Source organism: Manis javanica, chromosome 6, assembly GCF_040802235.1.
Source record: "Manis javanica isolate MJ-LG chromosome 6, MJ_LKY, whole genome shotgun sequence".
NCBI lineage: Eukaryota > Metazoa > Chordata > Mammalia > Pholidota > Manidae > Manis > Manis javanica.
Window position 1 is genome coordinate 18,410,610 of NC_133161.1, and position 22,614 is coordinate 18,433,223.

The following is a 22,614-nucleotide window of genomic DNA, read 5'->3' on the forward strand; positions in this document are numbered from 1 at the left end:
TGCTCCCACAAGGCCCAGTTCCTAATGATTGCTCTATTACACTATAGTTGGATTTATCTGAACAATTAAATGGCTTGTCCAAAACAAGGCATTCCTGCCTTCCAGCAGATAAAAAACACAAACTCCTTTGGGGGAAGAATATAGGGCAAGAATACCAAGTGTGTCTAACAATGGTAAAAATGTCAAGAAACAGAAAATGTCAAATCCCCAAGGGAAAAACAAACTCAAACTTTGGTCAGGGATCGGGCACCTACTTTTTTGTGTGATGAAATTATGGTCTACAGTTTCCCTTAAGGGGAAAAAACTGCTTCAACTAATCAAAGAGGACTGGTTGGTGGAGTTCCTTTCTTCAAAGTTCAAAACAAAAGCAATAACAACAACATAGCTTTCATGTCACTGCAGCAGGAAAATTTAACTCTTCTCAGGACAAATTTTCTTTGGAAAAAACTGAATCAGAAATGAGAGGTGTACATTCTGAGTTGTTCTTTCTGATTCTCATTTTCTGCCTGATATGCTAGACACTAAAGAAATGTGGAGGACAGCTCTAGCTGTTAATTACATATTCAAGCCGTCATCTGATTTTGCTGATGGGTCAGACAGTGATGTTTAAAAGCTTATGTATTTTAGTCGGTGATCTTTGTTCAGCTTGACATGCGAACACCTTGTAAGAGACAAATGGTTTGAATAAATCATTAGCTGCCTTTCCAAGGCCAGGCTAGTTCAGTCTCACTGTGAGACTCAGTTTTACTTAGTTCTGAGCTTGGGCTACTTCCCCTCACAGGCCCAGTTTTCATCTCCCAGGTGCTCCAAGGCACTGCCATGCTTATTCAGTCTCCAAAGAGCAATTAAAGCCTGATGGAGGTAACTAGTCTTTACTCTTTCGGTTTTGATTTTGCAATTATAAGTATCTGGCCTAATAGAAATTAGATGAAACAACTATTAAATATTTAACATTCATAGAATCCCACCAACATCCTCTTAGAAGGCCTTGCCGGTTCCACCATTTACAGTTGTATCAGTTTCTTGTCAGAGTGATATATTTCCACTGCAATAAAAGTTGGGTGAGGTATACGAAGGGCTGAAACAAAGTGCGCCTCAGCACAAGGAGCCTATAATGGATGAGATCAAAGCTGTCAATACACACAGCTAGACAAAGAGCAGAATGTCAGAGACCAAGAAACTAAGTTTGTCAAGGGTTTAAAGAGAAAACTTTCAGAGAGGCCTCTGCCATCCATCCCATCTACAATTTCAACCTTCTCTCCTAATATTTTACATCTCTTTCCTGCTTTTTCTTGGCATTTATCATTACTAAAACATTATATATTTCTTATCTTGTTTATCACCCATCTCCCCTTCTAGAACATGCGTCCCTAAATGGAAGGGATTTTTGTCCATTTTGCTCACTGCTGCATCCCCAGAGTAGTGCTGAAGCAACTGTTTGTTGAATAAATAAATGAATGAGAACCCAGAGAGACAAAGATCAGAAACATTAACTACTGAGCTTCACATTTCACTTTTTGATTAATTTAATCCACACAAAGGCCTATTTTACCAATAAGGAATCTGAAACTCAGCAAAGTAAGTTGTTCAAAGTTACACAGATAATAGCTAGCTACATAAGGATTTCCACAAAGTGCTTTATGCAGCACCACACCGCCTGTCTTCAGTGAGACTTGACTCACTAAGTTGGACCTTTGTATGAGTGCGAAAGAGTAAACCAGGTAATGGAAACAGCGCTGAAAATGTAGACATGAAGATCCAGGAGGATAAAAACTGCAGAATGGCAAAAACCTAGAAGTTATGCTGAAATTAATGTTCAGAAAGATAAATTAGAGGTAGATTCTGGGGTACCTTGAATGCCAGGACCTTTATTTTTACGAAATGAACCCTTTCAAACTTTTTCTTAAACACTAGAACTTCTCTGTCATTTGAAAGCTTACACAGAATTATGATATGTGAAGTCAATAAAAGTCTGAGAGAAAATTCTGGAGACAATAGGTTAAAAGAAAATTACAATAGACTAAAAACAAAGGCCTAAAAAATGATGCAAGTAGAAAAACAGCAGAAATGCCAGGTTTGAAAAGTATTGTAAAAGAAAAAAGCAAAGAAACATGGTGACAAATTAGGCAAAGGTAATTGTCAGAGAGGACTTAAAAGTATGGATTCCAAATACACTAAGAATGCTGCCATCTTGGGAGAACAAAGAAATTTAGGAAGAAAGGGGGTGTAGCGTATGACTACAGGTCTCTACCTCCACGCATCCCTTACATGTTGAAGTTGCCAAGGTTCTAGTCTCCAAGTCTGCTCTTCTGACTCTCCCTGAATGATCAAATACACAGTCAGTACCACCTGAATGTGTTATAACGGAACCCAAGCACATGTGTGGCCCTGATCTTTCTCCCAAACTCTAGATTTCACCTGAATACCTCAGACATTTCAAATTCAACAATCTGTTGTCTGTACATCCTGCCCTTCTTTCCCCAAAGCTGGACCCTCTACCAATTTCCCACACCAGCAGTCACCTTAACATTACTTTCTCCTTCCCCACCCCAGTCAGAGGGAGTGAAGAAGGATTTTCAATTTTATTCTGTACCTTTCTGCATTGTTTTGTAAAGGAGTGCAGAGAGCATTAAGAGTCAGGAAAAAGAACTAATAAAACTTAGCTAAACCTTAACAGCAGACCATTCCGGAATAGTAAGAGATTCAATGTCTAAACTTAGAGAGAGACCAGATCAAAGGAAGAGAGAGCGAGAGGCCTGCCAAGGGCTATTTGAATCCTAGTTTACTAAATCCCCATGGTTTACAACCCTGATATCCACCCTGGCAGAGCCCTTGCTTATTTTTATACTGCTTCTCACTTTAGGTCCCTGTATCTTAAACCGGCTAATAGCCTTTGTTAGGGAAAGAGTGAGTGCTGTTCAGGTGCTAGTGCTGAGACGCAGTATCATTCACTCACACAGCAGGAAGAAACAAACATTCCATGATTGGAATGGTCAAAGGAAAGTGGGGAAATGTAGAATCTAAGCATTAGTAAGATTAGTAAATTAGCATAAGCATAGCCATCTTAGAAACCTAGAAACCATTTTCTGAGAGTGTGACTCAGAGGAAAAAAACAAACAAACAACAACAACAAAAAAAAACCCTGGGCCTGGGTAAGGCCTTGAAAAACAAGTTAATCATGAGCACCGGGTGGTGGGCAGCTGTGACCCTTGGTCAGCTAACCTTGGTCAGTAAATCTTACATACCAAGCTTATCGTGCAGAACCTCCCTAACCATTGAGGAGTAGTCTTACCCTGCCCTTGCTTAACCCCAGGATATATGTCTTGCAAGAATAATGTATAGTTATAGAAAATTGCTATGAGTTAAGTGCTTTGAAATTGCTATGTAAACCCTTGGTTCAGAGTGCTCGGGGTCCTTGCTGAGACCCGCTGCGTCGGGCTGACTTGGACCCCAACTAGTTGGCTGAATAAAGACTTTGCTTGAATTTACATCTCTATGCCTGTGTAGTTTGTTCTCTGGGGAAGCCTCGGAAGCCTGCACCCTAACAGTTTGAATGTGTCCAATAAGTTTATGTAACTCTCGTAACTTAAAATCTGTAAACTAAACAGAAAATAAGAAATGTTGATAAGGATGTTGAGAAATTGAAACCTACAGTGTGCACTACAGATAGGAATGGAAAATGGAAAACAGTATGGAAAATGGAATGGCAATTTCCTAAAAAATTAAAAATAGAATTACCATATGATCCAGTAATTTTACTTCTGGGTACATATCCAAAAGACTTTAAAGTAGGGTCTCAAAGAGACATTTTTACACCAGTGTTCACAGCAGCATTATTCACAATGTCCATATATTATTCTCTGTATAGCCAAATGCAGGAATCAATTCAGATATTCACATGGATGGACTGATAAACAAAACATATGGCATATACATACAATGGAGTATTATCCACCCTTAAAAAGGAAGAAATGTCTATCACATGCTACAACATGAATGAATCTTGAGGACATTATGCTAAGTGAAGTGAGCCAGTCACAAAAAGACCAATACTATATAATTCCACTTAAATGAGGTAATTAGACTAGTCAAGTTCAGAGAGACAGAAGGTAGAATGGTGGTTTCCAGGGGCTAAGAGAGGCAGTAATAGGGTTTAAGTGTTTAATAGGTACACAGTTTTAGTTGGGGAAAATGAAAAATTTGTGAAGATGGATGGTGGTAAATGTACTTACCACTGGTAACACCAGTATTGGACACTGGTTAAGATGGTAAATGTTATATTATGCATACTTTACAATTGAAAAAGATTAAAAAGAAAATTAGACATCAGTGAAGCAACTAAAGAAACCCCAACTACTATACAATAAATAGAAGTGCTTTAAAAAAAAAGAGTACTTTAGCAACAAAAGATATCCCTACTAGGCCCATGCCTTACTCAATATTCAAGAATGATCTTTTCTTAGCAAAAGAAATTAGGCATTCAAAGGATAAACAAATTATTTACTCATGTCAGGTACTACATTTTCATTTCGGAGACAAAAAGCCAGTATATAAAGTATCCCTTCACTGTTAATCAAGTTTAAATGAAACTTTTATGGATGGCTAGAGACCTAAAACTGAAGTATCAGTATACCATCAATATTTTAATTGCACTCATGAATATTCACAGACATTATGTCTTTAAAGAACAAGATAACCAAAGTTTTCTAATATGCAAATTTCAGTTCTGACAAGCCTCTTACCTTCATCTACATTACAAAAACCAAGGCATTTTGGGGCATTCATTATTTATGTAATCCTAGAATTTTGGGAGGTTAACAAAAGCTATTGACCTTGAGCAGCATTTTCTCAGAGGCAGAGTAATTGTGGTGTTCCTAAGCCATTTGGCCCTACCCCATCCGCAAGAGCTGGTATTTATTTTTTCATGATTTGCAACTAATTTCTACACCACCCCCAACACCTGTTCCTTCACTATAAACCCAAGAGAACTAGGAGAATACAATGTAACTAAAGATTTCTTTCTCTACTTTTTCTTTCATGGCCCTGGGAAATTCCAGTTTTAATATCACAAAGAATGTTAAGAACTTTGACAGATATGCCACCTGTTTAATAAAACTAATAGTGCATTACTTCAGTTTTCAAGTAAAAAATAAATTTATGCAAATTGAAATTGATTGATAGTCCCTCAAAGTGAAGCAACTCATTTTGATGACAAGCCACAGGTAACCTTTGAAAAAAGGAGCTATCCAGAATACATCACCACATTGGGTTATATATATATTTATATAAACATTCTATTTGAATTATTATTTCAAGTTAGCCATGGTGATAAGAAATAAAATGGAAAAAATTCTGTGAGAAATTCTAATTCTCACTAATGTTGAGATACAAAAATATATCCTTAATTCAAAACCATGTGCCTGGAGAACCAGAGGGTGGAATTAGTCAATAGTAAAATATTTAGTAAATAATCAGCATATGGGAACTGTGCTCAAGGTTCTATAGCATCAAGTAAAGAGAGTCCTTCCTAATCAGCTCAAATGTCCTTCAGTAGATGAATGGATAAAAAGATAGTACATACACACAATGGAATATTTCAATCATAAAGATAAAGAAACCTTCCATTTGCAACAACACGGACAGACCTAGAGGGTATTATGCTAAGTGAAATAAGCCAGGTGGAGTAAGACAAATACCATATGATTTCACTTATTTGTGGAATATAAAAATAAAACAAAACAAAACAAAATGAACCAAGTAGCAGTAGACTCATACACACTGAGAAGGGACTGGTGATTACCAGGAGAGAGGGGAGTGGGGTGAGAAGGGATAAAGAGGCACAAAAATTCTCAATCATAATAAAAGTTGGTCATGGGGATGGTAGTACAGCATGGAGAATATAGACAATGATTCTGTAACATCTTCCTGCATTGACAGTAACTGCATTAGCATGGGTAAGAATTTAATAATATGGGTAACTGTTGAATCACAGAGTTGTATACTTGAAACCAATACAAGATTGTATATGAATGAAACTTCAATTTAAAAAATTAAAACCAAAAAAGAGATTTCTTCCATGGACTAAGGATGGCACAGAAATCATGAAAATCCCACCAAGTGTTTGATGAAAGGTGAAGCTGATTTCAAAGGGAGAAATATGGCCAAAGGGGAATACAGAACCATGGACTTCATTTCTTTCAATCCCATGTGATAATACTACTACTTATGTATCACAATTTCAACAAATTAAGACAATAATATAAGAATAAGAATTTCAAATATATACTGAATTGGAAAAAGTTTGCACGTACCTATTGGGTGGTTAAGACAGGAACACCTATACTATTCTAAAAATCTCTAATCTCTATGAAGCTGATTTATCTCCAATTATGAATACTAAACTTGCATAATGTAATTGTGTTGGTACTTTATTATGCAGGAATGTCCTTCCAAATAAGCCACATGGATCCATTGTGGTTCCTTTTTTGAATTTTAACACATTTTGGGGGGAAAGTCAGAAGAAATGCATATGCAAAACAAAACTACCAGTTTCATTAATTCAGTCAACATTGAGCATTTTTGCATGTAAAGCCTGTGGAAAATAACAAATTTGAACTCTATAATGCTATTATTAAAACATGGAAGGAATCACTGATAATTGTTAGACTGAAAACTACGTCCTCTTGACTTTTACAGGCACTCATCCAGATTGGGGACGTGAGAGAGGGCAGTATGATGAGAAGCAAGGGGACTGAGCAGGATAAGGAGGCAGGGGTGCTTTCTCCGGACTCTGTGCCTTAACTTGTTGGACAAGCTTAAATGACCTAACTTCTGGGGGCCTCGGTTTTCTGTAAAATATAGTACACATTATCCAAGAGATCTTCTAACTTCATAATAATCACTGGAATCAAAATAGGAACAGTTATCTTAGAGTTCTTACAAGAGAGTGAAAATGCTCAAGATGGTGATGCAGGAACTTGCAAGATGGCATTTTTGTAGTTCAAATGTTTTTCATAAAGAAAACTATTATTAAAGGGAAAAAAGAAACAAGTACAAGTTTGTAATTATTTGCCACCTTCCTAAAGTCTGGTGAATGCATTAAGTAAAGTGAATATATAAAGACAAGTGAATTAAACACATTTTACTTTTCTAATCTTTAGATTAGAAAATACAGATGACCTTTGAACAATGCAGGGTTAAGGGTGCAAAGCTCTAATCTTTACCAAACTGATTTGTCTCCAATTATTTGTCTCCCTGCACAGTCAAAAATCCACATATAACTTTTGAATTTCCCCAAACTTAACTACTAATAGCCTACTATTGACTGAAAGCCTTACCAATAACATAGTCAATTAATAAGTATTTGGTATGCTATGTTATATACTGTACCATTACATAGACTGAAGAAAATAAGACAATGGAGAAAGAAACTTAATTTATGGTAGGTATGTAATGAAAAAAAAAATCCATGTACAAGTGGACCCAGGCAGTTCAAACCCATTTTGAAGGGTCAAGTGCATTATCTAAACTTTAACAAGATGTGTGCCAGCTTCATCTTATGTATAATTTATCCTTTTTGATTATGTCTATTCTTAAACTACTTTTTAAACAGACCACAAGTCCAGCTTCTGTGTCTATGAGTATGTAAGCATCTTCTTCCACTTACTAAGGAATGAAAATATCTATCCCACCCTGAGCAGATAATCTTTTTCTATCTCATTCATGAATTTACATGTACACAGTGAATAACAGAACTAGAAAGGAAAAAAAATAATAATAAGTTAATCTTAGATTCTTTTTTATAAGTAGATATCAGTGTCTATTATCATTATCACAAGCATGAGGTGTTAGGAGATTGCTGTACAATAACCATACCTACACAAATGCTAAACTAAAAACGATCACAACTGTGAATATTTTAAACGTCATCCTCTTATTTGTCACCACTGAAATGAAACAGATGAACTAAGCTCCCCTAATCTCAAGGACTTTATAAAGACCTGTGTTGTGGAGGGGCTGTATGGGTGCAGAAGTCTCTATCAGTGCACTCTAGTCCAATATCCAAGTCTCCGTGTTGGCAACCAGTCTTCCCTGAGATGGTTTCACTGGTCCCATTTCTCACTTCTGACTATTTATTTTTCTACTGAGATTTTATGAGATTACTTCTGGCATTATCTGGGTGGTGAAGTTCCCTCTGTTAAGAAACCATCTTTATAACTGTCAGATTATTGGGATCCCCTCTTTTGCTCATTTTGATTTTGCTGGATGTTACTAAATTGACTAATGTAAGAAAATGTTTTAAATAATTCAAGCTCAACTAACAGATGCCCCCTATAAATGGGTTAAATGGGTTTTGTAAAAAGGCATAATAATATACTACATAATGATAATTTGACTGTAATGGAGACAACAGATTAAAATGAAAGAGACAAGCCAACCAATCACTTTCCTCAAGGTGTGATCTGCCAATTATCTCCACCAACACAGATCCTAATATTATCATTCTAGGCCATATGTATAATTCTCAGGCAAAAAAATAAATCCTTTAACAAGTCTGTAAGAACTGTTGGCACCCATTCACGCCAGCCTGCACTAACATCTTGAGAATTTTCGCTATTCCAAAAAAATGTATAATGAGGGGGGAGTAGAAGAGATGGAAGAGAACCTAGCCATAAACGTGACTTACTTATAGGTTCAAAAAAAAAATGTAAAGATCCAAGCGATTCTTTTTAAATTTGCTAATAGATAATAACAAAAATGCTGGCAGTGCTCACGGCTCACGCGCTGGAGGAGTATGCGAAGGTCCAGAACACTTTCAATATTCACTGTGCCCATCTGTCAGCAACACAGCCACCGAACAGAACGAGCAATTACCAAAGCCCTTCTCAGATATAATCTGTCAACCACATCTAGTCCTCCTGCCAAAAGAAATCAGAACTGAGGAATGCAAAAACAGACTGGCCTTATGGAACCAAGGAGAGGTTCATTTAAGACACTGGAGGTGAAGAAAGGAAAGGGGAAAGTCAGAGGACCATTACAAGCACTCACCGGAGTATGTCTGAAGGGTACACCACTGGGTAGCAAAGAAGCATGGAAGCAAGAGGCACCACTATGATGTAAATCCACTTCGCTCTACTGCACTTATGACACCTTTAAATGCAAGGAATTGTCTATTTATTCTCAGAACTGATACTCTCTGGACAATGAACATCCTGGATTGACCCCTCCCTACAGCCATCCCCAGCCATCCCCTATCACCAAAGCAGTGGGACTTTTTAATCAGGGCAATTGTTTCAATCCATCAAATATTAATTAAATGTTTGCAGCATCTAAGGCAGTATAGTATGTGTTACGGCTCCGTAATTTTTTAAAGGTGGGGCAGGTGAGACTCAAAGTTAACACTCCAAAGCAACACCTCTCCTGCCTACTTTGTGATCAGGCCTTACAGTCCAGATGTAAATAACGTGCACTGAAGAATGTGGTATACAGAATGGATCAGAATTAAGAGAAATGACATTAGGTTATAGTCACAGGCATGAGGTGATGGAAGACTTGGATAAGGTATTATCAGTGAGATTAAAAAACCACAAGAGGTAGATCTAAATGAAAGAGGAAACAAGATTTGGTGACAGGTTAGATGTAGCAGAGGAAAGAAATGTGGTACCTCCAAAGGTACATATAAAAAATACATACTAACTTCCTTTGGGGGAAAATATCCCTTTAAAACTTTAGCTAAGAATTAAGCACATCCCTTTCCTTTCATCAAATGTATATAATCATAAATATAATTATTTGGTTACTGGTGAGCACGTTGCTGTCAGAGGTAATATAAGGGCACACTGAACAATCAGGCCATCCACTGCATGAACGGTATCGTTTCTATGATAATATTCCTTCTAAAACCTTGGTTCTAATGGATTTATCATCACCGCTGAAGATAAAGAAAATTTTAACCCTGAAGAGATTCCAAGTCTTCACCAAACAGCATCTCTGCAGGTGACATATTTTCAGATGCATCCGGGTGCAAAGGGCAGAGGCAAAGGCTAGTGAGAAAAAGATGGGGAGTGAAGGAGAGCGGCCAACATGAGACCAAAGCACAGCATTAACAAGCGCGAGCACATGTCCCTTTCTGTGAGGCGGTGGTTATGCTGACCGCGAGCTTCATCTTTCCACGTGTGAACAGCAGGCACTTCAGGCTGCAGGCAGTTACCCTTAGAAATGATGACTGACTTCTACACACACCAAGAGCCCTGCCCTTAGTTATCCCTTAGAAACAAATGCCCACCTGACTTAGTATTAAATCAGGGTAATCAACAAATACTTTTATTCAGTGTATAATGAGAGGAACAGAGTTATTAAAAATGCTACTCTCAAGAAGCTTACAGTTTAGTTAAAGAGCTTGTACTATAGATTCAATCTAATTATCTCTCTAAATATCTAAAAAGTCATATGTGTGTGTATGTATTGGTATAGTGTGTATATTTTTAAATCTATAAGTACACAGATTTTACATATGTATAAATTATATGTATAATAAATGTGACCATATAATTATATATGCATACACACACATGCAGATACATGTACACAAACAGGCTCTGGCGTCATTCAAGAATCAGAGCTACTTTTTTCATACACTACACTTTCTACTTACTCCTGTCAGATACTGGTTATAAAAAAACAACGTATAATCACCCAAATTATTAATAAGGACAGAAACTTACTAGAAGTCTTACCTAACAACCAGTGAAATTAACACTGGTTACTGGTACTTCAAGAATACAAAATGTTTTATATACACCTAATAATAACTGGAAATACTTATAGCATGCAACCAAAGGTATTTTAAATTTTTACAATGCTAAAGAATCTCTCTTCACAGGATATATATCTTTATTTCATACTTAGCACAGGAACATACAACCCTGACAGCTACAAATCAAAAGCCCAAGTTGACAGTTAAAGGTCCAAAGTCCAAAGCTGTGCAGGACTGCAGACCTCGGGCACATTACCACATGCTTCCTGGGTCCCTGATTCCCTAGTTATTGGAGTTGCCTCTGGTGATTTCTCGACTCAGTGAGACAAAGTGGAAAACCAGAGGTGAGGACTTGCCAAAGGATGGTGACAGTGACACCGTCTATACTCTGTGTACAGTATGTGTACAGCATAATGCACCAAACCCTGGGCAGTAACTAGTCAGCTCACTTCTCCAGACCTAAGTTTTGCTACTCTGTGAAAATGGGGTTACTTCCAGCTCTAGTATTCCATTGCAAGTTATGAGTATCAAATACATAATAGGCTGGTATTGGCTTTTTAAAAAAAATTAATCAGAAATTCCAAAGTCAACGTATTAATTATATTTGAGATTTACTGGTCATGTATTATCACAGCTACATTATGACAACACTCTTGTTTCAGAATTGATATCCTTTCAAAGTACATACATACATACATACAAAGAAAGAAAGTGCTTTTTATCATATGGTCATATCCTTAATTATTATCTTAGAACCTGGCTAGGGCTTCCTAGCAAGTGGAAGATACCTAACTGAAAACTTCAAAAATAAAAACAATCCCCCTTTTCATAGTCAGGAAATTAATTTATAAAACTGGAAAATATCTAGTGGTTATGAGTAGGAGACTGAATCATGAGCCCTTTGAAGTCACTATAGATCGTATTCAAATACCACTATTCTTGCATTACTGATCAGCAATCGAAATCATGTTGTGCTGTTTCAGCAGGACGACAGAGATGTCTCTAAAGCTTCCGCAGAAACCCCACAGCTCTTCAAATCAGTAATGTATCTTTCCTAAAGTTTATTATTTAATTTTACTAAAGTGATTTTTGTTATGCCAGAAGGAATTCCTTTTATATGTTTTTGTTTGTACTTCATTTTGCCATAACCTTTCAAATGCTAGAATCTTTCATATACACACACACAGAAATTACCAATTCTTTTTATGTTGTTCAAAGTAAAATGATTATCCAAAGCAACTTAGTTGTTTATTATTCTTGATTTATTGCTATTTTTATATTGAGTAAGCTTTACAAGTTTTTTCCTAAACTTATTGATTTTTCAGTTCCAGTCTTCTTTTCCAGGCAGGTCCATGTTTTGTTCTATTCGATTATTTAGCTCTATGATTCAGATTTACTGTTTGTTTTCATTGCTGCAAATTTGGAGAAGAAATGTAGACAACATTCTAGACAAGAATTTAGGCTGTAATGACATGGAAATAAAAGGACATAGTCTGAATGTTGCACTAAAATACCACTAAGTACAAACAAACACGATCATTCGAACAACTGCCTGGTTTCTTTAATACCTAGGGACACTTTATTCTTCATTTGTAAACAGTACTGCCTTTTCCATTAGATCCTTTAGTTGTTTTGTTATTACTATTATTATCATCTCCTAGTTTATTTTCACCCAAGGACTCATTAACGAAAAAAAAACTCCACATCTACTTTCTCAGTGAATCCAAATTTTTCATTAGCCTTCTTTCTAAAGATATTTTTATTAGTAATTTCCACACTCATTATCTCCCTTCTGTCTCATAACATTTTTTCTGTATGGACCATCAAGGGGCTCTCCTGGTCACTACTCTGACTCACACTTGTCTACTGTGAACCATTCCATGACCTAGAGCCACACAAGTCGTCACTCTTTGAATATCGTTCCCTGATCATTTACATAGTTAAACTGTGTCTTCCACAAGACCGTAAGTTACTGAAAGGCAGAGCTCCGAGACAACTGTAAACTTGATGCTCTAGGAGGGAAAGGCCACCCAGCATGCCCAACAGGGTAACGGCTGGCAAGCACAGAGATACCAATACTTAATTTTGTGTCTCTAATCAGTTTCCAATCAAAGAGATTTTTAAAACATTAGTTATCATAGTCTTGCTTTTTTTGAATGCCTATTTAAAAGTGGCTCATGCTGGGCAATTCTACTCTGGTTATTAACAAGCATTTATCACCCTAAGCAGTGAATCCTGTTGATTTTAGCTGCTTCCTAAATCTTGTTCCCAACCTATAGGTGGAGTCAGTCGCTTCACTTCCCACATGAAAATCATACTTGAGAAAGAGGTTGAGGAGTGGGTGAGAGCCCACGTCGCACCACCTTCTGGATGTGCGACTTAGGAAGTGTAACATCATATACTCCAGCTTCACACATGGCATGGACCATCCTTCTCAAAGGGTGACACAAGTACCATCACCATCCAAATGGATACTTAAAATGTAGACTCTGGGGCCCACATATCAGGCCTGCCGAATCAGTTTCCCCAAGGTCAGAGATTAAGAATCTATGTTTTTACCAAGGGTCACTTGGAGTGCACTGAAAATTGAGAACCGCTATGGCAAAAGAGCAACATGTGCTGAAAAGAGGCAATAAAGTCAGTCAGAAAACTTGATTGTTAAGTACATCTCTGCCATCTAATTTGTCTTGTACTCTCAGGAAAACACTTCTTTAGGTTCTAATCTCCTAACTATAAAATAGTGTGGCTGAACTGGTAATCATGAACTGTTAAGGATGTAAGACTCCATTTCCAATTCCCAGTCTAGAGAGACCTGGCAACTCTTATTCCCCATAGTATTAAAAGTCTGCAGAGGTTCTAAATATGTGTAGTTGTCAACATTTATACAGTGCCATCTTTCCCGTAATATATTGACACTACTAAATTGACTTTTATATACCAAATTTGAACTGTCAAATATTTTCAGTTAGTCTACCAAGACCCTTCCTGCCAGCTCACAATTCAGTTTCAGAAGCACTGCCATGCTGGTATAGAAGCAGTTAGACAACTATTTGATGTTTGATTGCACTCGTCATTATAAAAATTAGTGGTGAACAGAAAAACAAAAGTGAATGCACTGGTGATAAGCATAGGTCTCAAACATATTCCGGTTGAGACACAGATGTACAATATTAGGTGTGCCAAAGTACAGAATCTCTAGCAGGCTTGACACACTTACTGGAACATGAGGATTCAAAGAGTCTTCTCAAAGGAAAGAACAATATTAATCTTCATGCATGAAATGCAGAAGACTGTGTCAAAAAGTTGAAGAATTATTTAGTATTTTATACTTCTTTTGGCTCTCTGGGAACAAAACTTAATGCCACATTATATTTCTGTATGTGTACATATATGTGTGTGTGTGTGTGTGTGTGTGTGTGTGTACAAACATATAGATAGTTGAAATGCAATCCACAGATAATTTTTCATTTTTCCCCTCAATATTGAGTATTCCTTATTTTTTATTATCTTAACAACAGGGAGTTAATGCAAGCTTAACTATGAAGTTACTTATCTCTACTCTGCTTTGAAGACATTTTGGTTCTTTTCCAGTTGAAAATACTATGTGCTACCACCTGACATCAAATTTCACTTACTTTTCTGAAGGTCATGTAAATTACACATTTCACCATACTTTCCAAACTTCAGTTCTCTTTTATCACTTAGGTCCTTTGGGCACATCTAACATCTTCACTTCCCCTTTCATACAAGTCCTATCAAGAAACTGACAACCCTGCTTATGTTCATCAACTGTACCAAGTGTGCTACCCTTCCCCACATGTTAAGCTTTCTTTTCCTTTGTCATTTCACAATTTAGTCTGTCCCCTTTTTAGTTATCTGAGGCTCTTTTTTATCAATACTTTGACCTTTCAAAAATATTAATTATTCTTGGTTCTTTCTCAAAGGGAATTCCAAAGTCATAAAGTTGGTATGTTACAACTATCCTCTCCATCTTGAAAACTGACTTTCTCAAACTCTCAACAAAATGGGTATAGAGGGAAAGTATCTCAACATAATAAAGGTCATATATGACAAACCCACAGCCAATATCATACTTAGCAGAGAAAAGCTGAAAGTTTTTCGTCTAAGATCAGGAACAAGACAAGGATGCTCTCTCTCATACTTCTATTCAACATAGTACTGGAGGTCCTAGCTACAGCAATCAGACAACACAAAGAGGCATCTAAATTGGTAAGGAAGAAGTTAAACTGTCACTATTTGCAGATGACATGATATTATACACAGAAAACCCTAAAAATTCCACCAAAAATCAATTACAACTAATAACTGAATTCAGCAAAGTTGCTGGATACAAAATTAATACACAGAACTCTGTTGCATTCCTATATATTAATAACTAATTAGCAGGAAGAGAAATCAGGAAAACAACAATATTTACAATTGCATCAAAAAGAATAAAATACCTAGGAATAAACCTAGGCAAGGAGGTAAAAGTCCTATACTCTGAAAATAAAAGACACTATTGAGAGAAATTAAAGAAGACACAATAAATGGAAATCTGACTTGTGCTCATGGATAGAAATAATTAATATTGTCAAAATGGCCATCCTGTCTAAAGCAATCTACAGATTCAACACAATCCCTATCAAAATACCAACAGCATTCTTCAATGAACTAGAATAGTTCTAAAATTCCAACAGAACCACAAAAGACCTCAAATACCCAAGGCAATTCTGAGAAAGGAGAAGAAAACTGGGGGGATTATGCTCCCTAACTTCAAGCTCTACTACAAAGCCCAGTAATCAAAACAATTTGGTACTGGCACAAAAATAGACCCACAGATCAATAGAACAGAATAGAGGGCCCAGATATAAACCCACACTGATATGGTTAATTAATTTACAATAAAGAAGCCATGAATGTACAATGGGGAAAAAACAGCCTCTTCAACAACTGGTGTTGGCAAAACTGGACAACTACATGTAAGAAAATGAAATGGGATTATTATCTAACTCCATACACAAAAGCAAATTCAAAATGCATCAAAGAAATGAAAGTAAGTCATGAAACCATAAAACTCTTAGAAGAAAACATAGGCAAAAATCTCTTGAATATAAACATGAGCAACTTTTTCATGAATGTATCTCCTAGGCAAGGGAAACAAAATAAAAAATGAACAAGTAGGACTACATCAAACTAAAAAGCTTCTGTACAGCAAAGGTCACCATCAGCAGAACAAAAAGGCATCTTATAATATGAGAGAATATATCCATAAATGATTTATCTGGTAAGAGGTTAACACCAAAATATATAAAGAACTCACATGCCTCAACACCCAAAGAAACAAATAACCTGATTAAAAAATGGGCAGAGGATCTGAACAGACAAGTCTCTAAAGAAGAAATTCAGATGGCTAACAGGCACATGAAAAGATACTCTGCATCACTAATTATCAGGGAAATGCAAGTTAAAACCACAATGAGATATCACCTCACACCAGTTAGGATGGCCAACATCCAAATGACAAGGAACAACAAATGGTGGCGAGGATGCAGAGAAAGAGGAACCCTCCTACACTGCTGATGGGAATGTAAATTCATTCAACCATTATGGAAAGCAATACGGAGATTCCTCAAAAAACTAAAAATAGAAATACCATTTGACCCAGAATTCCACTCCTAGGAATGCAGGATCCCAGATTCAAAAAGATATATGCACCCCTATGTATACTGCTGTACTATTATATCAGACAAGATATGGAAGCAACCTAAGTGTCCATCAGTAGATAAATGGATAAAGAAGATGTGGTATTTATACACAATGGAATATTATTCAGCCATAAGAAGAAAACAAATCCTACCATTTGCAACAGCATGGATGGAGCTAGAAGGTATTATTCTCAGTGAAATAAGCCAGGTGGAGAAAGACAAGCACCATATGATTTCACTCATTTGTGGAGTATAAAAACAAAGCAAAAGAGAAGGAACAAAGAAAGCAGTAGACTCATAGGCACTGAGAAGGGACGCAATGCATCTATAGCATCTTACTACACTGACAGACAGTGACCACAATACAGGGGGTGAGGACTTGATAGAATGGGTGAATGTCAAAATCACATTGTTGTTTATGTGAAACCACCATAAGATTGTATACCAGTGACACTTTAATAAAAATTAATTTAAAAAAACTGACTTTTTCAAATTAGCTTCCCTCATTGGCTTTACTTTTTTTCTACCTAAAAAAAATACACAAGGATGTCAGGCTTTAAAAATGTGAATCATATCATCATTTAATCTATTCACACCATACACTCAACATTCTTATAACTCGGACTGTATATACCTGTTCTTCTAAATCAATCTTTCCATGAACATCTTATAAAATTAAATTATTTTAAAACACTAATCACTTTGAAAATTAATATGATCTGAATATTTCATTAAGAGTCCTGCATATTTCAATATAATCTTATATTATAAAAGTACATTATTTTATAGAATTAATCACTCTTTTCTTTACATTCTCAAACATCTCCACCTTTGAACTTATGCATTTTGTGGAATGTGTAATTTGTTTTGGAAATACTATTCATCCTACTAAACTATAAGATTCCCTGTAAGACAGCATTCAGCAAAGTTCCTTGATTATGAAGGTACTCAACAAAAATTAGCTGAATTAGTGAGGTCACAAATAAAGTCAAGTCAAAGTAGAAGTCAAATGATATCCTCTTCCTTTGTATCTGGATAATTTTCAAGTGGATTCAACATTTAAAAAAAAATAAAACTATAGGGGGAGCCAAGATGGCGGCGTGAGTAGAGCAGTGGAAATCTCCTCCCAAAAACACATAGAGCTATGAAAATATAACAAAGAAAAATCTTCCTAAAATAGAGACCACAGGACACAGGACAACATCCAGACCACATCCACACCTGCAAGAACCCAGCGCCTTGTGAAGGGGGTAAGATACAAGCCCCAGCCCGGCGGGACCCGAGCGCCCCTCCCCCCGGCTCCCGGCGGGTGGAGAGAAACCGGAGCGGTTTTTTTTTTGGCGAGCGCTTTTTGGAAGCCTTAGAGGGACGGGCCCCCGTTGCTGGGGAGGCAGGGTGGCGGGACCGGTGAGGAGGTGCCTGGGAACGGCGCCGGAGGACAAACAATATCCCGCGTTTCTCCCTGCGAGACCTGGGGGCGGGTGCCTGAGACCGGTGCCTGAGGACGGAGGAGGTCGCGCGTTTTTCCCCTTTTTTTTTTTTTTTCTCTTTTGGGCGAGCGCTTTTTGGAAGCCTTGAAGGGACGGGGACCCCAGTGCTAGGGAGGCACAGTGGCGGGACTGGTGAGCGGGTGGCTGGGACCGGCGCCTGAGGACAAAGATTATCCCCCGTTTTTCCCTGCGGGACCGGTGGGCGGGTGCCTGAGACCGGCAATTGAGGACAGAGGAAATCGCGCGTTTTTCCCCTTTTTTTTTCTCTTTTCTGCGAGTGCTTTTTGGAAGCCTAAAAGGGACAGGGACCCCGGTGCTAGGGAGGCAGGGCGGCGGGACTGGTGAGCGGGTGCCTGGGACCGGCACCTGAGGACAAAGAATATCCCGCATTTTTCCCTGTGGGACCGGTGGGTGGGTGCCTGAGACCAGCACCTGAGGACGGAAGAAATCGCGTGTTTTTCCCCTTTTTTTTCTCTCTTTTTGCTGAGTGCTTTTTGGAAGCCTTGAAGGGACAGGGACCCCGGTGCTAGGGAGGCAGGGTGGCGGGACTGGTGAGCGGATGCGTGGGACCAGTGCCTGAGGACAAAGAATATTGAGCGTTCCTTCCCTGCCGGACCGGTGGGTGGGTGCTTTTTGGAAGCCTTGAAAGGACAGGGACCCTGGTGCTAGGGAGACAAGGCAGCAGGACCAGTGAGCGGGTGCCTGGGACCGGCACCTGAGGACAAAAAAAAAAAAAAATCGCTTGTTTTTTCCTTTTTTTTCCTTTTTTTTTTTTCTCTTTCTTTCTGTTCCCTCTCTCATTGTTGCTGTTGTTGTTTTGGTTTGGAGAGTGCTTTTTGGAAATCTTAAAGGGGCAGGACAGGTCACTTAGACCAGAAGCAGGGAATCTGGGGATCTCTGGGCACTCTAACCCCCTGGGCAGCAGGGAGCACAGAGGCCCCTTACGGAGATAAATAGTCTCCTGGCTGCTCCCCCTCCAACGGGGCTCCACCATTTTGGAGGAACAGCCCCAGCCAGGCCAAGCCCACAGCAACAGCGGAGATAAACCCCAAAGCAACTGGGCAGGAAGCAGAAGCCCTGTCTGCACACAGCTGCCCAGCACAAGCCACTAGAGGTCGCTATTCTCCCAGGAAAAGGCTACAAACCAACAAGAAGGGAAGCTCTTCCAGCGGTCACTTGTACCAGCTCTGCAAACTATCTCTATCACCATGAAAAGGCAAAACTACAGGCAGACAAAGATCACAGAGACAACACCTGAGAAGGAGACAGACCTAACTAGTCCTCCTGAAAAAGAATTCAAAATAAAAATCATGAACATGCTGACAGAGATGCAGAAAAAAATGCAAGAGCAATGGGATGAGATGCAGAGAAAAATGCAAGAGCAGTGGGATGAGATGCAGAGAAAAATGCAAGAGCAGTGGGATGAAGTCCGGAAGGAGATCACAGATGTCAGGAAAGAGATCACAGAAGTGAAACAATCCCTGGAAGGATTTATAAGCAGAATGGATAAGATGCAAGAGGCCATTGAAGGAATAGAAGCCAGAGAACAGGAACGTATAGAAGCTGACAGAGAGAGAGATAAAAGGATCTCCAGGAATGAAACAACACTAAGAGAAATATGTGACCAATACAAAAGGAAAAACATTCGTATTATAGGGATACCAGAAGAGGAAGAAAGAGGAAAAGGGATAGAAAGTGTCTTTGAAGAAATAATTGCTGAAAACTTCCCCAAACTGGGGGAGGAAATAATCGAACAGACCATGGAATTATACAGAACCCCCAACAGAAAGGATCCAAGGAGGACAACACCAAGACACATAATAATTAAAATGGCAAGGATCAAGGACAAGGAAAGAGTTTTAAAGGCAGCTAGAGAGAAAAAGGTCACCTATAAAGGAAAACCAATCAGGCTAACATCAGACTTCTCAACAGAAACCCTACAGGCCAGAAGAGAATGGCATGATATACTTAATGCAATGAAACAGAAGGGCCTTGAACCAAGGATACTGTATCCAGCACGACTATCATTTAAATATGATGGTGGGATCAAACAATTCCCAGACAAGCAAAAGCTGAGGGAATTTGCTTCCCACAAACCACCTCTACAGGGCATCCTACAGGGACTGCTCTAGATGGGAGCACCCCTAAAAAGAGCACAGAACAAAACACACAACATATGAAGAATGGAGGAGGAGGAATAAGAAGGGAGAGAAGAAAAGACTCTCCAGACAGTGTATATAACAGCTCAATAAGCGAGCTAAGTTAGGCAGTAAGATACTAAAGAAGCTAACCTTGAACCTTTGGTAACCACGAATCTAAAGCCTGCAATGGCAATAAGTACATATCTTTCAATAGTCACCCTAAATGTAAATGGACTTAATGCACCAATCAAAAGACATAGAGTAATAGAATGGATAAAAAAGCAAGACCCATCTATATGCTGCTTACAAGAAACTCACCTTAAACCCAAAGATAAGCATAGACTAAAAGTCAAGGGATGGAAAAACATATTTCAGGCAAACAACAGTGAGAAGAAAGCAGGGGTTGCAGTACTAATATCAGACAAAATAGACTTCAAAACAAAGAAAGTAACAAGAGATAAAGAAGGCCACTACATAATGATAAAGGGCTTAGTCCAACAAGAGGATATAACCATTCTAAATATATATGCACCCAATACAGGAGCACCAGCATATGTGAAGCAAATACTAACAGAACTAAAGAGGGAAATAGACTGCAATGCATTCATTGTAGGAGACTTCAACACACCACTCACCCCAAAGGATAGATCCACCAGGCAGAAAATAAGTAAAGACACACAGGCACTGAACAACACACTAGAACAGATGGACCTAATAGACATCTATAGAACTTTACATCCAAAAGCAACAGGATATACATTCTTCTCAAGTGCACATGGAACATTCTCCAGAATAGACCACATACTAGCTCACAAAAAGAGCCTCAGTAAATTCCACAATATTGAAATTCTACCAACCAATTTTTCAGACCACAAAGGTATGAAAGTAGAAATAAATTCTACAAAGAAAACAAAAAGGCTCACAAACACATGGAGGCTTAACAACATGCTACTAAATAATCAATGGATCAATGAACAAATCAAAATAGAGATCAAGGAATATATAGAAACAAATGACAACAACAACACTAAGCCCCAACTTCTGTGGGATGCAGCGAAAGCAGTCTTAAGAGGAAAGTATATAGCAATCCAGGCACACTTGAAGAAGGAAGAACAATCCCAAATGAATAGTCTAACATCACAATTATTAAAACTGGAAAAAGAAGAACAAATGAGGCCTAAAGTCAGCAGAAGGAGGGACATAATAAAGATCAGAGAAGAAATAAACAAAATTGAGAAGAATAAAACAATAGCAAAAATCAATGAAACCAAGAGCTGGTTCTTTGAGAAAATAAACAAAATAGATAAGCCTCTAGCCCAACTTATTAAGAGAAAAAGAGAGTCAACACAAATCAACATAATCAGAAATGAGAATGGAAAAATCACGACAGACTCCACAGAAATACAAAGAATTATTAAAGACTACTATGAAAACCTATATGCCAACAAGCTGGAAAACCTAGAAGAAATGGACAACTTCCTAGAAAAATACAACCTCCCAAGACTGACCAAGGAAGAAACACAAAAGTTAAACAAACCAATTACAAGCAAAGAAATTGAAACAGTAATCAAAAAACTACCCAAGAACAAAACCCCGGGGCCGGACGGATTTACCTCGGAATTTTATCAGACACACAGAGAAGACATAATACCCATTCTCCTTAAAGTGTTCCACAAAATAGAAGAAGAGGGAATACTCCCAAACTCATTCTATGAAGCCAACATCACCCTAATACCAAAACCAGGAAAAGACCCCACCAAAAAAGAAAATTACAGACCAATATCCCTGATGAATGTAGATGCAAAAATACTCAATAAAATATTAGCAAACAGAATTCAACAGTATATCAAAAGGATCATACACCATGACCAAGTGGGGTTCATCCCAGGGATGCAAGGATGGTACAACATTCGAAAATCCATCAACATCATCCACCACATCAACAAAAAGAAAGACAAAAACCACATGATCATCTCCATAGATGCTGAAAAAGCATTTGACAAAATTCAACATCCATTCATGATAAAAACTCTCAGCAAAATGGGAATAGAGGGCAAGTACCTCAACATAATAAAGGCCATATATGATAAACCCACAGCCAGCATTATACTGAACAGCGAGAAGCTGAAAGCATTTCCACTGAGATCGGGAACCAGACAGGGATGCCCACTCTCCCCACTGTTATTTAACATAGTACTGGAGGTCCTAGCCACGGCAATCAGACAAAACAAAGAAATACAAGGAATCCAGATTGGTAAAGAAGAAGTTAAACTGTCACTATTTGCAGATGATATGATACTGTACATAAAAAACCCTAAAGACTCCACTCCAAAACTACTAGAACTGATATCGGAATACAGCAAAGTTGCAGGATACAAAATCAACACACAGAAATCTGTAGCTTTCCTATACACTAACAACGAATCAATAGAAAGAGAAATCAGGAAAACAATTCCATTCACCATTGCATCAAAAAGAATAAAATACCTAGGAATAAACCTAACCAAGGAAGTGAAAGA

At 38.0% G+C, this 22,614-nt stretch overlaps 1 protein-coding gene across 5 annotated transcripts in view; it reads right to left on the bottom strand.

The window, feature by feature from the left end:
* The window catches only part of EXOC4 (exocyst complex component 4), a 778,194-nt gene that overhangs the window by 456,803 nt on the left and 298,777 nt on the right, over positions 1-22,614 (bottom strand). Inside the window, exon 10 of one of the 5 annotated variants that reach the window (XM_037019544.2) lies at positions 12,041-12,218. The exons of the other annotated variants lie outside the window; for them this stretch is intronic. Within the exon in view, the coding sequence (XP_036875439.2) occupies positions 12,214-12,218 (5 nt within the window). The 3' untranslated portion in view covers positions 12,041-12,213. Of the gene's footprint in view, positions 1-12,040; positions 12,219-22,614 lie in introns of those variants that run through there. 5 annotated transcript variants of the gene reach the window in all.